At 41.4% G+C, this 16,919-nt stretch overlaps 1 protein-coding gene across 1 annotated transcript in view; it reads left to right on the top strand.

The window, feature by feature from the left end:
- fah (fumarylacetoacetate hydrolase (fumarylacetoacetase)) overlaps nucleotides 1–16,534 on the top strand; it is a 57,981-nt gene extending 41,447 nt beyond the window's left edge. Inside the window, exons 11-14 of the mRNA XM_043677625.2 lie at nucleotides 3,091–3,137; nucleotides 9,779–9,880; nucleotides 12,841–12,958; nucleotides 15,027–16,534. Of these exons, the coding sequence (XP_043533560.2) occupies nucleotides 3,091–3,137; nucleotides 9,779–9,880; nucleotides 12,841–12,958; nucleotides 15,027–15,100 (341 nt within the window). The 3' untranslated portion in view covers nucleotides 15,101–16,534. The remainder of the gene's footprint in view (nucleotides 1–3,090; nucleotides 3,138–9,778; nucleotides 9,881–12,840; nucleotides 12,959–15,026) is intronic.
- Nucleotides 16,535–16,919: the final 385 nt, after the last annotated feature.

Raw genomic sequence — 16,919 nt, 5'->3', positions numbered from 1 at the left:
CGTGCAATGGCATCAAGCCAGGCCTCGTTAGACTTTGCATCTGATTCTGCCACAAATTCCAACATAACCCATTTTGTTCGGACCCCTATAAGAGTTTGCCCTCTGTTTTGTGTCAAATTACCAGATATCAACCCTTGCCAGTACATACTCCCCAAATCTCATGCTCTGGAACTTTACTTTCAATCCTGTTATGTGGAACCTTACCGAAAGTATTTGAAAATCTAAATATCTATTGGTTAAAACAATAAAGCATCTACTAGTTTTTCCTCATCAATTCTGCTCGTTACATCCTCAAAAACTCAGAAAATAGGCTTGTGAAAAATGACTTCTTTTTATAAATCCATATTGGCTCTGCCTATTTGATTTGATTTGATTTATTATTGTCACATGTACCTATGTGCCTGTATTCTGCCTGTATTGCTCGCAAGACAAAGCTTTTCACTGTGCCTTGGTACACGTGACAATAAATTCAATTCAATTCAATTCAAGTTTTGTTTTGTGTGCAGTACAGGCAGATCATACCGTACAAAGTGCATCAGGGTAATAGAACAGAGCAAGGAATACAATGTTCTGGCTGCAGAGAAAGTGTACAAAGAGCGACATCAGCATTAAATTTTAAATTTGAGAGGTCCATTCAGAAGTCTAATAACAGTGGGGAAGAAGCTGTTCTCAAATTTGTTATGTGTATTTAAGCTTTTGTACCTTCTGCCCAACAGAAGGGGCTGGAAGAGATTATAACTGGGCTGGGAAGTGTCTTTGATTATGTTGGCTGTCTTCCTGAGACAATGAGAAGTGTAGATGGAGTCAGTGGATGGTCTAATCCTATCATTATTCTCTAACTGTCTTTATATAACATCCTTTAAGACAGATTCTACCATTTCTCCTATGTCTGATGTTAGCCTAACAGGTATTCCCCACTTTCTCTCTCCCTCTTTTCTTAAATGTGGAGTTACATCTGGTGTCTTCGAATCTGAAGGGACTATTCTAAATTCTATAGAATTTCCAAATGCATCTACTGTCTGTACAGCCATCTTTTTAAACACTCGAGGAGGTGGATCATCAGGCTCCAGAGGATTTAGCTTCTTCAAAACTCATTATTTTCTCCAGTACTGTTCTTCTATTAATGTTAATGCCTTGCAGTTTCTTGTTGACACTAGTCACTAGATTCTCCATTTATTTCTGGGAGGTTTTTAGTACTTTTCTTTGTGAAGACAGACAAATATTTGTTTAGTTTCTGTGCCATTTCATTATTCCCATTGTAAATTCTTCTGACTTCGGAAATGGAATCACATTTATTTTTGCTTTTTACATGCCCAGAGAAGCTTTAACCATTCATTTTAAAAATTCTCATCCGTTTACTCTAATGTTCCTTCTTTCTCTTTTCTTTTTCTTGGTCCTCCTTTGCAAAATTCTAAAATGGTTCCAGTCTCAGGATTGTTATTTTTTGGACAACCTTTGATCTAACAGGATCTTGATTTCTCCTGGTAGCCACAGTTAGAAAAATTTTCTTCCTCGATTTTTATGTATTAAAGCAGTGTATTTTTGTTGTAAACTACATATTCATTCTTTAAATGTTAGCCATTATCTGCCTATAGTCATAACTTTTGACACAGTTTCTCAAGCTACCTAGGCCAATTTGTCGCACGTGGCTTCATAGTTTACTTTGATTAGGTTAAAGACTCTAGTTTCTGATTGAACTACATCACTTTTAAACTTAATGTAAAATATTATCATGTTATGCTCACTTTTCTCTAAAACAAGATTGTTAATTAGCCCTTTATCATTGCACAACGCTAGATCTAAAATAACCCAATCCCTAGTTAGTTGGTCAATGTACTGCTTTAGAAAATCATTTTACTTACTTTCCATGAAGCCATCCATCCACAACATTAGTACTAATTTATTGTGTTTATACATAGATTGAAACCTCTCATAATTATATTATCACCCTTATCACTCACATCTCTAATTTCCTGATTTATGCTATGATTTTTGACCTCTGTTATTTAGTGGAGAAAGTGAGGACTGCAGATGCTGGAGATCAGAAGAAGGGCTCATGCCCGAAACGTCGATTCTCCTGCTCCTTGGATGCTGCCTGACCTGCTGTGCTTTTCCAGCAACACATTTTCAGCTCTGTTATTTAGTGTCCTGTACATATTTCTCACCTGAGCTGCCTGCCCTTTGCTGTTTACTTCAACCCAAAACTGATTCTACATTTTGAAATTTAGAATAATGGTCCTCTCTCACTGCAGTACAATGGTTAAGAGAACCACCTCATCGCCTTTTCCCTAGCACCTTGTCCTTCCAGATTGTCACTTTGGAATTAAAGGGCCCCAGCTTTAGCTTTCTTGTAACCATGCCATTGTACTGGCTGGAGTGGAGAAGGCGGTGCTGAAAAAGCACAGCAGGTCAGGCAGCATTCGAGGAGCAGGAAAATTGACTTTTTGGGCAAAAGCCCTTTATCAGGAATTGTACTGGCTGTCAAGCCATATATTTGAATTCCTATTTGAGATGATAGTTCAGCTGTTTTATTACAAATACTATGGCCATTCAGATACAGCTATTAATTTAGTTATTTCTGTCACTGTTGCGAACCTAGCCCAGAAACATTGGGATGAATAGCATCATTTTCTGCTGTAATATCTTTGATTCAGTTATGGATCTGCATTAACATGCATCCAGTAGCACTTGAACCTCATTGGATTTAACAAAAGCATGTTGAGTGTTGTTTCATTGGATGCTCTTGGTGAAAAGGAAGAGGAAGGTCAGATGTAATGTGCATCTCGTGGTTTTGTGCAGCAGTCAATTTCTGTCCTAAAAATACTAGAACGTGCAAACTCCACACACAATCATCTGAGGATGGAATCCAACCCAGGTCACTGGCACTGTGAGGCAGCAGTGCTAACCCTGAGCCACTATAATACCCACATGATTGTCATGGTGGGATTTATACCTGGCTCCCAAGAACATTACCTGGGTCTCTGGGATTATTCGTCAGCAATAAACTGCCTCCCCTGTTACCATTTCAAATTTGCTTAAAATGTTGACTTTGTTATGGTTCAAGAATTTTCTTTGTGTGTTTCATGGCAGGTGAGGCAATGACTGAAAAGGCGACAATCTGTCGGTCCAACTTCAAGGTGAGCTCAGTGTCCAATGATGCCTTTTTTCTAAAATAAGTTACAATCACAGATCTTCAATCTGCCGAAGGAGGCCATTCAGTCCTTCATGTCTCTTTGCGTGAACTATCCATTTATCCATCTTTCATCCGATCACCCTATAAAACTTTCTTTTCAAGTAATTTTCCAATTCCTTTTGGAAGTCTACAATTGAATTTGCTTCCCCACTATCTTTCCAGGCTGTGTGATCCACATCATCATTTGCTATGGACTAAAAAATAAATTCCTGTTTTTGCTACTGTAATTCTTTTGCCAATTATCTGTCCTTTAGTTGCCATCCATCCTGCCAGTTTATTTTCAAACGTTTTCATGATCTTGAACATTTCTATTAAATCCTTCCTCAACTTTCTTTGCTCAAAAGCCAACAACCCTAGTTTCTCCAATCCCCCAAGTTACCTGATGCATTTTATCCCTTGCACCTTTCAAGAAATCCCCTGTACACCCTCTTCAAGCGCTTCCTGTCATATTCTAAATAACCTATTCAAATTAACAGCCAAAGGATACTTCTAGTTTGAAAGAAAATGGTTCCTCAACAGGTCGGACAAATAAGCTCTGAAATTCTCCACAGATTCCCCTAATCTCCCATTGCATCATTGGTGGGAAATTTAGCAGAACAAGCAAACACACAAAAACCCAGGGCGTGATTTTGTGCTGCAGGTCAGATTTGGCGTTAATACTGACTTCAATTTGGGGGGCAATGAATCTTCTGGCATTGGAGGCTTTAATTATAGAGTCATAGAGATGTACAGCACGGAAACAGACCCTTTAGCCCAACCTGTCCATGCCGACCAGATATCCCAACCCAATCTAATCCCACCTGCCAGCACCTGGCCCATATCCCTCCAAACCCTTCCTATTCATATACCCATCCAAATGCCTCTTAAATGTTGCAATTGTACCAGCCTCCACCACTTCCTCTGGCAGCTCATTCCATACACGTACCACCCTCTGGGTGTAAAAGTTGCCCCTTAGCACCCTTTTATATCTTTCCCCTCTCACCCTAAACATATGCCCTCTAGTTCTGGACTCCCCAACCCCAGGGAAAAGACTTTGTCTATTTACCCTATCCATGCCCCTCATAATTTTGTAAACCGCTATAAGATCACACCACAGCATCCAACGCTCCAGGGAAAACAGCCTATTCGGCCTCTCCCTATAGCTCAAATCCTCCAACCCTGGCAACATCCTTGTAAATCTTTGCTGAACCCTTTCAAGTTCCACAACATCTTTCTGATAGGAAGGAGAGCAGAATTGCACGCAATATTCCAACAGTGGCCTAACCAATGTCCTGTACAGCCACAACATGACCTCCCAACTCCTGTACTCAATACTCTGACCAATAAACGAAAGTATACCAAACGCCTTCTTCACTATCCTATCTACCTGCGACTCCACTTTCAAGGAGCTATGAACCTGCACTCCAAGGTCTATTTGTTCAGCAACACTTCCTAGGACCTTACCATTAAGTGTATAAGTCCTGCTAAGATTTGCTTTCCCAAAATGCAGCACCTCGCATTTATCTGAATTAAACTCCATCTACCATTTCTCTGCCCATTGGCTCGTCTGGTCAAGATCTTGTTGTAATCTGAGGTCACCCTTTTCGCTGTCCACTACACCTCCACGCTCGCATCCAAATCATTTATGCAAATGACAAAAAATAGAGGATCCAGCACCGATCCTTGTGGCACTCCACTGGTCACAGACCTCCAGTCTGAAAAACAACCCTCCACCACCACTCTCTGTCTTCTACCTTTGAGCCAGTTCTATATCCAAATGGCTAGTACTCCCTGTATTCCGTGAGATCTAACCTTGCTAATCAGTCTCCCATGGGGAATCTTGTCAAACGCCTTACTGAAGTCCATATAGATCACACCTACCGCTCTACCTTCATCAATCCTCTCTGTTACTTCCTCAAAAACTCAATCAAGTTTGTGAGACATGATTTCCCATGCACAAAGCCATGTTGACTATCCCTAATCAGTCCTTGCCTTTCCAAATACATGTATATCCTGTCATTCAGGATTCCCTCCAACAACTTGGCCCACCACCAACGTCAGGCTCACTGGTCTATAGTTCCCTGGCTTGTCCTTACCACCCTTCTTAAACAGTGGCACCACGTTAGCCAACCTCCAGTTTTCCAGCACCTCACCTGTGACTATTGATGATACAAATATCTCAGCAAGAGGCCCAGCAATCACTTCTCTAGTTTCCCACAGAGTTTTAAGGTACACCTGATCAGGTCCTGGGGATTTATCCACCTTTATGTGTTTCAAGACATCCAGCACTTCTTGCTCTGTAATTTGGACATTTTGCAAGGCGTCACCATCTACTTCCCTCCAGTTTATATCTTCCATATCCTTTTCCACCTTAAATACTGATGCAAAATACTCGTTTAGTATCGCCCCCATTTTCTGCGGCTCCACACAAAGGCCACCTTGCTGATCTTTGAGGGGCCATATTTTCTCCCTAGTTACCCTTTTGTCCTTTACGTATTTGTAAAACCCTTTGGATACTCCTTAATTCTATTTGCCAAAGCTATCTCATGTCCCTTTTTTGCCCTCCTGATTTCCCTCTTAAGAATACTCCTACTGCCTTTATACTCTTCAAAGGATTCACTCGATCTATCCTGTCTATACCTGACATATGCTTCCTTCTTTTTCTTAACCAAATCCTCAATTTCTTTAGTCATCCAGCATTCCCTATACCTACTAGCCTTTCCTTTCACCCTCACAGGAATATACTTTCTCTGGATTCTCGTTATCTCATTTCTGAAGGCTTCCCATTTTCCAGCCATCCCTTTACCTGCGAACATCGGCCCCCAGTTAGCTTTCGAAAGTTCTTGCCTAATACCGTCAAAATTGGCCTTTCTCCAATTTAGAACTTCAACTTTTAGATCTGGTCTATCCTTTTCCATCACTATTTAAAATCTAATAAAATTATGGTCGCTGGCCCTAAAGTGCTCCCCCACTGACACCTCAGTCACCTGTCCGGCCATATTTCCCAAGAGCAGATCAAGTTTTGCATCTTCTCTAGTAGGTACATCCACATACTGAATCAGAAAATGTCTTATACACACTTAACAAATTCCTCTCCATCTAAACCTTTAACACTACGGCAGTCCCAGTCTATGTTTGCAAAGTTAAAATCCCCTACCATAACCACCCTATTATTGTTACAAATAGCTGAGATCTCCTTACAAGTTTGTTTCTCAATTTCCCTCTGACTATTAGGGGGTCAATAATACAATCCCAATAAGGTGATCATCCCTTTCTTATTCCTCAGTTCCACTCAAATAACTTTCCTGGATGTATTTCCAGGAATATCCTCCCTTAGCACAGCTGTAATGCTATCCCTTATCAAAAACGCCACTCCCCCTCCTCTCTTGCCTCCTTTTCTATCCTTCCTGTAGCATTTGTATCCTGGAACATTAAGCTGCCAGTCCTGCCCATCCCTGAGCCATGTTTCTGTAATTGCTATGATATCCCAGTCCCATGTTCCTAACCATGCCCTGAGTTCATCTGCCTTCCCTGTTAGGCCCTTTGCATTGAAATAAATGCAGTTTAATTTATTAGTCCTACCTTGTCCCTGCCTGCCCTGACTGTTTGACTCGCTTCTGTTCTCAACTGTAGCAGTCTCAGATTGACCTCTTTCCTTACTATCTTTCTGGGTCCCGCTCCCCCCACCTTACTAGTTTAAATCCTCCTGAGCAGCTCTAGCAAATCTCCCTGCCAGTATATTAGTCCCTTTCCAATTTCGGTGCAATCCATCCTTCTTGTATAGGTCACTTCTACCCCAAACGAGATTCCAATGATCCAAAAATGTGAATCCTTCTCCCATACACCAGCTCCTCAGCCATGCATTCATCTGCTCTATCCTCTTATTCCTGCCCTTACTAGCTAGTAGCACTGGGAGTAATCCAGATATTACTACCCTTGAGGAGCTCCTTTTTAAATTCCTGCCTAACTCTGTAATCTCCCTTCAGACTCTCAACCTTTTCCCTTCCTATGTCATTGGTTCCAATGTGGACAATGACCTCCTGCTGGCCCCTCTTCCCTGTGAGATCATTCTGCACCCTCTCTGAGACATCCTTGATCCTGGCACCAGGGAAACAACACACCATTCTGATTTTTCGCTGCTGGCCACAGAAACGTCTGTCTGTACCTCAGACTAGAGAGTCCCCTAACACAATTGATCTCTTGGAACCCGATGTACCCCTCATTGCATTAGAGTCAGTCTCAATACCAGAAACCTGGCTGTTCATGCTACGTTCCCCTGAGAATCCATTCCTCCCCCCTGCCACTACATTTTCCAAAACAGCATACTTGTTTGAAATGGGCATAGCCACTGAAGACTCCTGCACTATCTGCCTACCTCTCTTATCTTTCCTGGAGTTAACCCATCTATGTGGCTGTATCTGTGACTTTTCTCCCTTCCTATAACTGCCATCCATCACATTCTGTTGTTGTTGCAAATTCTTCATTGCTTCTAATTATCTCTCCAATTCAATCTGGCAAGATTCTCAACCAACAGCATTTATGGCAGATATAATCCGCCGTAACCCTTAAACTCTCTTTAAACTCCCACATCTGACAAGAAGCACATATCACTCTACTAAAGGCCATTTTTGCTTCTTCACAATCTACAGACCCAGAAAATAACACTGTCTTATTCTTCTACAAACACTGTCCCAGGTTAAATTAATAGTTATGGCTTATATTTTAAGTTTAATCAAAAACATATAATCAAGAAAGAATCCACTCAACTCACTACTGCAGACTTTTTCATCTGGAGATGGGCCTGTCACTAGAAGTGGGATGATTCTGGACCAGGTTCTGTTCCCAACAAATATCAGCCTGTTTTTTCTAATGTAATGTAATCATTGACAGAGTTGCATTGTATTGGAAAGGCCTCACAATCTATAGAAAAGTAAATCTTCTGGTCAAACTAACTCTTATCCCTTGCACCAATTGTCCACTTGATGAACAGAGTTCACAAGACCTATTATAACATTTGGAAGCCATTGAATAGCCCATATCTCTTCTGACTCTTCAAGCATTTGTGAAATGTTTGGTTTACAGCGAAGAGCCCACAAAACTCTCCACTTAAAGAAACTGACCTCAGAACTGTTATTTCTAACTGCAGTTATGAATAAGACATGGGAAAAGGTTAAACATTTACACTTTGTTATCATACTAGGATACCTTCAATAGAATGAAATATATTGTACTTTTTTATCCATCAGTGGATTTTTTTCCCCACTTATCAGAAGAGTTTTCTACATTTGCAATGTTGATTTTAACATTTTGATCTTTAGTTTCAAATCCTTCAATGACTCCTCCCTCCTTATCGTAATCCCAATGGTTGCCAGTTTTGTTTTGTACAAGACCCCACTGTGCACCAATTGATATTACCCCACTCACCACCACTTGGGGCAGCAAAAAAGTATCAGAATTAACGGGAACTTATGGAAGGTATAAACATTTCACCAAATTTTACTAGTAAGCATAACAATTTAAAAATAAATATCATAAGTTAATCACAAATTCATGCTGAACAGAAAGTGTCGGAATTTTCATCTGACATCACTTCTACAAGAGAACATATTGATTTGATTAAAAATCATGCAACACCAGGTTATAGTTCAACAGGTTTATTTGGAAGCACTAGCTTTTGGAGCAAAACCTGATGTTGTGTGATTTTTAACTTTGTTACACCCCAGTCCAACACAGGCGTCTCCAAATCATGTTTATTTGAAATATTCTAATATGTTGTAAGAGCATCATAGCAATCTTTGTACCTGAAACTGATACAGTACTTGTCTTACATCTCTTCTAATGAAATAAAATCAACTAGAGCTTAATACCTGCCAACAGAACAACTTTTCTGGTGCTCACCTTCTGTCAGGCATGTAGGAGCCAGTCTGCTTATATAATGCCACGCAAGCGATGGTGGTCATGAGGAATACTGGGCTGTTCTCTTATATTGTCTCAGCTGTGGTGAATGTTTTAAGGCAGTCAGTAGACTTGTAGGTATCCTCCCACTTGCTATGTGTAACAATACCAGTAAGAGAATTGATGGCAGCGAATCTACCCAAGGCATCTCATATGGTTTGACCCAACGTGACCACACATATACCATGCTGACAGAGGAGAGGATGTCACTGCATAGACAACTGAAACAACTTACACTTTGGCCCAGGTTATCCATGGACTGGATTACACTGAGAATTTCTCCTCCAGTCCTGCAAACCCTCAAGATGGCCTCCCCCAATTCTGCCCTCTTGATCATGTCAGATAATTACCACTGCAACATTCAGCTGACAAGCTCCTAAACAGCTCCCTAAACGTTCCCACCTCTGTCCCTCTGTTCTCCACCACCACCCCGCCCCCAACCCCCCCCCCCCCCCGCCTCTCTGTCTCTGTTTTCTTCAAGTCATTCACAGTTTCAGTTGACTTGTCTTAATATTTCTTCATGTGGCTTGATCTGAAGTGTTGAGCTTGTCTTGTGAAGCTAATTTTACTACATTAAAGATGATATTTAAATACAACTTGCTGTTTTACAATAAATACATCTTCATTCACTGCTTTTTCACTTCTCTTCAGCATATGTACTGGACCATGAAGCAACAGTTAGCTCACCACACTGTTAATGGGTGCAATGTGAGACCTGGAGATTTGCTGGCTTCTGGAACGATCAGTGGCCCTGTAAGTTAACTTTTCCTTTCATTTCGTGACATGTATCAAACTTGGCATCATCTAAATGATAATTATTTTAATTTCAGGTTGAGTAGATTAGGATTATTTTCATTAGAAAGACAGAGGTTGAAGGGGGAACCTGATTGAGATCTACAAAATCATGACATATATAGACAGGGTAGTTAGCAACAAGCTTTTCCCCAGAATGATGGCTCAGTTACTAGGGGTCATGAGTTCAAGGTGAGAGGGGAAAAGTTTAGAGGAGATATGCATGGAAAGTTCTTTATGCAGAGGGTGGTGGGGGCCTGGAATGTGTTGCCAGCGGAGGTGGTAGAAGTGGGCACAAGAGCATTATTTAAGATGTATCTAGACAGATACATGAATGGGCAGGGAACAGAGGGATACAGATCCTTAGAAAATAGGCAGCAGATTTAGATAGAGGATCCAGATCGGTGCAGGCTTGGAGGGCCGAAGGGCCTGTCCCTGTGCTGACATTTTCTTTGTTCAGTGATAAGTAACCACCTTTTACATTTATTTCTGTATTTAAAATTGAGTTTATGTTCAGATATGTATGTTTAATAGAAATCTGTATTTCTATAATAAGGCATGATTAGATCATTATTGGTACCATGCCTATTGTTTGCATTTCCAAAGTAAATGTATAAACATACAAATTAGCAGTAGGAGTCAGCCACTTGGCCCATTGAACCTGCTCCACAACTCACTAAGATCACAGCTCATCAGATTACTCCCTCCGATAATCTTTCACCCTCAGCTTACCACAAATCTCTCTACCTCTGCCTTAAAAAGCAAGAAAAGCTCTGCTGTCCCCACCTTTTGAGAGATTTCCAAAACTGGTGTGACTCATTAACTTCAGCGGCACTCAAACTGACATTACCAGAAGGATGTGAATATAGGATGTATGGTTATTAAATCTGCAGATAACAACAAAATAGTGGACAGTGAAGAAGGTTCAAAGTTTGCATAAAGATTTGTAGCTCCGGTGTTGGTTGTCATAGTTGTGGGCGCACTCGTTGAGCTGGGAAGAAGCTGATTTGCAGACATTTTGCCCCCTGTCTAGGTGACATCTTCAGCGTTTTGGAGACTCCTGTGAAGCCACTACCAGCTGTCCCTGGTAGCCACACACACACACACATGACAAGGATCACAAATTCGACTGGGACAACACAACAATCATAGGTCGAGTTAAATATAGGATAGCCAGAGAATTTCTAGAAACGTGGCACTCATCCACAGACTCCATCAGCAAGCACATTGACCTAGACCCAATATACCGACCACTACAATAACCAACTGGAACTAGGAACCAGAACCAGCAGGAACAGAACCAAATCAATTCCAGAAGCACAGTACAGCAGTGCTTCGCTGGAGGCTCCAAAGCATTGAAGATGTGAACTAGACAGGGGACAAAACATTTGCAAATCAACTTTCCAGCTCAGTGAACAAAGCCACAACTACGATAGTGAAGAAGGTTATCTAAGGTTACAAAGAAATCTTGATCAATTGGGTCAATGGGCTAAGGAGTGGTAGATGGAGTTTAATTTAGATAAATGCAACTTGCTGCATTTTGGTAAAACGAACAAGGGTAGGACTTATATAGTAGGGCCCTGGGTAGTGTTATTGAACAGAGAGACCTGGGGTTCAGGTGCATAATTTTTTTGAAATTTGCATCACAGTTTGACAGGGTAGTTAAGAAGACATTGAGCATGCTTGCCTTCGTTGCTCAGACCTTTGAGTGTAGGAGTTCAGACATCCTGTTGAGGTTGTTCAGATCATTATTGAGGCCTCTGCTAGAGTACTGTATGCAGTTTTGTTCGCCCTGCGATAGGAAGGATATTATTAAATTGGAGAGGGTTCAGAAAAGGTTGTCCAGAATGTTGCTGAGAATGGAGGGTTTGAGTTATAAAAATAGGCTGGATGGACCAGGACTTTTTTCACTAGTGCATAGGAGGTTGAAGGGTGACCTTATAGAGGTTTATAAAATCATGAGGGGCATAGATGAGGGGGAGTTAAAAACAGGGGGGGCATATTTTTAAGGTGAGACAAGAAACTTTTGAAAAGGACATAAGGGGTAACTCTTTCACATAGAGAGGGATTCATGTGTGGAATGAACGGCCAGAGGAAATGGTGGATGCAGGTACAGTTACAATATCTAAAAGGCAATTGGATAAGTATGTGAATAGGAAAGGTTTATAGGGATGTGGGCAAAATACAGGTAGGTCGGACTAGTTTAGTTTGGGAACATGGTCAATGTGGACTAATTGGACCGAAGGGTCTCTTTTCATGTTGAATGACTCTATTAAATATTTTCTCATATTTAGGTGGATCTTACATGACAAAGGAGTCAAAGATAATAGTGGGATGATAGGAAGGTGGAGTTGAGAGCCTAATCAGATCAGTTATAATCTTAATAAAATGTGGAGCAGGCTCAATGGGTTGAATGGCCTGTTCCTGCTCTGAATGTGGATACTCTAGGTTCCTCACCAGAAGGCAGCCGAGAAGATACAAATCCAGATTCCAAACTAAAGTAGCAGTTTTCTACATTCAAAGGAATTAAAGCATAGACAATGCAATATATCTCAGAATTTGTCAGCCCTAGTACTATTCTGATAACTGCAAACAAGCTTCTATGTAGTATTGCTGGAGATCATACACAAAACAGAACACTTTCAGAAATACTCAAAGGGACTGAAGCAGCTGGGAGCTTACTAGTCCTGTAGAGAGTTGGTGCAAATTGCATTATGCAAGCTGAATGGGTCCTGCAAATTCCTATGCAAAATATCCAATTCAATAATTGATTATGAAACAATGCTATAGGTCGTGTTATGAGTACATTTTAACATGAATATTTTTCAACCTTCGATTGTTTTGTTAGCTTATTGGCTGTCCAGTTGTGTAAGTTTAAAAGGGCATTTGTGTAATAGATTATTTATGGTTATGCTTTCCAGACCCCAGAGAGTTTTGGCTCAATGTTGGAGTTGTCATGGAAGGGAACAAAAGTTATCAACCTTGGGAATGAGAATACCCGCAAATTCCTTCAGGATGGTGATGAAGTTACCTTGACTGGTAAGTCCCCTTCTATCTGAATGAGATCCAGTGGTGCAGGTCCTTGTATGGTTAACTGAATCAGAGTCTTGACTAACAAAGAGTTCTCTGGGGCTGCGCAGACACTTGTGGTATGTAAAGACTTAACTATAAAATAAAAACAAAATACAACGGATACGGGAATTTGGAAATAAAATTGAAAATGCACAGCAATACTGACAGCATCTGTGGAGAGAGAGGACAAAGGGCTAGATATTACATGGCAGTATATTCCAAATTGTAACCAAGCACTGTGTGAAAAATGTTTTACTCACATTACCCTTGCTTCGTTTGCACATCACTCCTGCGCTCATCCTCTTAATACAGAAGGTGGTTGGCTGCCTAGATTGGTTGCTGTCCATCATGTGTAAATCAATAACTAAGGGTCAATTGAGTTTTTTAAATGCTTATGTCACCCCAGAGTTATCCTGCCCACACCATACAATAGTTGGCATGAGCAGGGAGGCAGGAGTGGGCAGCTCATTTTATTTTTACAAACGTTTAGAAATCCAGGAACGAGGAGTCTTTCTATCGTTGAATGGTGCTCTTTGTGCATTGGGAAGACTAACACAAAACAATACCTGCCTTCCTTCCATCTCACGCAGAATGTAATCTCCACCTCCGATCTCCTTGTCCTCCCCTTTCTGAGATTCCCAACCCTCCCCATCCAATGCCCTTCCATTGCCTGGGTCTGTTTGTCATTGGACTGTTTGTCCTGGGACTGAGCTTCAGCTCTGCCTAAAGCTGCTGACCCAACTGATTGGTGTCTACTGGCACCCATAGAGGAACAGGAATCCCGTTCTGCACGATATTATCATAGGATGCCAGTTGGAACCTATAATGGGGGTGGTGCCCATCTTCAAAAACCTCTCAGCTCTTCATGAGCTGATTGGTAAGTTATCTCATTGGTAGAGACAGTACATCAGTCACCACCTGACACACTTACCCCGACATTTTAAAGACTAAGAGACTGTGCCATAATGTATTATACAGCCACATGGTGCCCCAGTGTGATTTACATGTATTTTCATGTCCTTTGTTATACTTTTGAAGTTTAGTCACTGGTTTAATGTGGTCAATATAGTAACCAATTTGTGAACAGCATGCTCCTCAGAACAGTAGCATAATTAGGAACAGGAATCTGTTGTTTGGTGTTGAAGGACAATTTTTGTGAGACCGCTTTTCTTATTCAAGATAGCATGAGGCGTCTTTCACATTTCCAGCAGACTCTGTTTTATCACCTCATCTGAAAGTGCGGCACAGTAGCTCAATGGTTTGGCACTGCTGCCTCACAGCACCAGGATTCCAGGTTTGATCCCACCCTTGGCCTGTGTTGAGTTTGCACATTCTCCCTCTGTCTGTGTGGGTTTCCTCTGGGTGCTCTGGTTTCCTCCCATAGTCCAAAGATGTGCAGGTCAGGTGGATTGGCCATGGGAAATGCAGGGTTGCAAAGATGGGATGGGTCAGGGTGGGATTCTGTCTGGAGGGTTGGTACAGACTCGGGCTGAATGGTCTGCTTCCACGCAGTAAGGATGCTATGGTTTGAGAGCACTCTCTCAGCACTGAATACGCAGCAACTTCCAAACTAATGGTTACGGCAGGCAAATGCTGCTCACCTGCATTCAGGTCACTTACAGGTTGGTACCTGGCTCCGTACCTGGGAGCTGTTCCTTTGTCCTGGCTGACTGCCAGGGCACCAGTTCCTGATGTTGAGATACAATAAGAAGCAGCAAAGCAACACCAGGGGCCAGGGAAGCACACAGTACAAGTGGCACAGCACTGTTGAAACTGATGTTTTCCATTTATGCCATTTGCAGTCAATGGAATGTGAAATATTGACGTGAAGTATTAACAAGCTACATGTGTTATAGCTGACTTCAGCACTGGGTGTCCAAGGGACATGAATAGAGACAGGGAGAGCAGAATGGGGATCAAATAGAATGGTGAATAAAACAGATATCATCGATGTGAGAGTATTTAAGTGGGATTTACCGTAAGCTTTAATCTGATTTTTAACTGCATGAACGCTAATTTCTTCTTTTTATTGTAGGTTATTGCCAGGGCAATGGCTATCGAATTGGCTTTGGGGAATGTACCGGAAAAGTGCTTCCAGCGAATTTGTAATGCACTGAGTATGTTCTGGATGGGAAATACAGAATGTCATCATATTTCTCCTGCTTTAACCATTTAGTGGAACTGATTGCAATCAAATATTCCCCTCATCCCATCTCCAATTAGAAATTTTACACTAATCAGTGGAGGACTTCCAAGTTCGTTCACAACTTAATTCTTGTCACTATTGCATTTAATAATACAAAGCACAAAGGGAAGTCCAGCACAGGAAGAGGCCTTTCAGCCCTCCTAGACTGTGCTGATCATCATGCCCTAACTAAACTAAAAGACAAACCTTTTGCCCTTATTCAGTCCATATCCCTCTACTCCCTCCCTATTCAGGTAACCATCCAGATGCTTCTTTTAATATCACCAACATGCCTGCTTCCACCACCTCTTCTGACAGTGTGTTCCAGACTCCTACTACTCTCTGCATAAAAAACTTCCCTTGCACATTTCCCTTAAACTTTCCCCCTCTCACCTTGAACCTGTATCCCCTTGTATTTGAAACTTCAACCCTGGGAAAAAGCCTCTGACTATCCATCATATCTATGCCTCTCATAATTTTGTAGACCTGCTCTCCTCTCAGCTTCCATCTTTCCAGTGAAAACAATCCCAGTCTTTTTAACCTTTCCTCATAGCCAGTGCCCTCGAAACCAGGCAACATCCTGGTCAACCTTCTCTGCACTCTCTCCAAAGCTTCCGCGTCTTTCTGGTAATGTGGCAACCAAAACTGTACACAATTCTCCAAATGCGGCCTAACAAGAGTTTTGTATAGCTGCAACATGGTTTGCTAACTCTTGTACTCCATGCCCCAGCCGACGAAGGTAAGCATGCCATATCCCTTCTTAATCACCTTGGCCACCTGCACTATCAGCAACTCCACCAATCTTCATGTCATCTACAAATTTACTAATCAGATCACCCACATTTTCCTCCAGATCATTTATATATCATACAAACAACAGAGGACCTAAGACTGATCTCTGTGGAAAACCACTAGTTACTGGTCTCCATTCTGAAAACTACTCATCCACCACTAACCTCTGTCTTCTCCAATCAAGTCAATTTTGTTTCCATCTCACCAATTTACTCCGAATCCCATTGATTTTTAGTGGTTTATAATAATAGTTAATTTACTAGTCAACATTAATTTTCTCACTGCTGACTCTGTAAGATGTTCAAAGTATTTTTTACCAGATTAATTTGTATGAAAATATACCATTTCAATAATAACTGCCGCTGAAAGTGCAATGATTGGAACAAAGTCAGCCAGGTAGACTTTATAGAGTATGAGTTCCCTGATTGTGGCCGCTAACCTGGTCCAATCAGGGAGCCCGAGCTGACAGGAGTGACAGCAGTTCACTCTAGGAACTGACCCTGAGCTAGCTGAGGTAGTGTCATGTACAATGCACATGTAATTAAAGGGTTGACTTGGTAACAGGATACTGGCCTTTGTGGAGTCATTTCAGTGGTGACAACAGAAAAACATGCCCCTGAAGAGATTTGCTTGCAACATTCATCTTTGAATTGGGGTAAGCATTTCTGGCATCATGCTGCTATTTGGGAAATTTGACTCATTTGATCCTGCTGTTGAAGACCGGCCCAGTGTGTGGAAGGAATGTATTACATTTTCTGGGCAAATGATAGTGGGGCAGATGAAAAGCAAAAAGTAATTCTCCTGGCAACTTGTGGAAGCTGTATCTTTATTGGTTATGTGAGGCCAAACTTTCTTTGAGGCACCAGTTATTATTTGGTTTTTTAACCAAAATTGAGATCTGAGAGACCACTTGGAATGTGAAATTAATTATGTGACCATGCAAAAGCACCT

Source organism: Chiloscyllium plagiosum, unplaced genomic scaffold (assembly GCF_037043375.1).
Source record: "Chiloscyllium plagiosum isolate Xiang-an unplaced genomic scaffold, Cpla_swu_hap1 HiC_scaffold_39, whole genome shotgun sequence".
In the NCBI taxonomy this organism is placed as follows: Eukaryota; Metazoa; Chordata; class Chondrichthyes; order Orectolobiformes; family Hemiscylliidae; genus Chiloscyllium; species Chiloscyllium plagiosum.
Note: the sequence above shows the minus strand (reverse complement) of the source record. Positions and strands in the feature narration are given on the sequence as shown.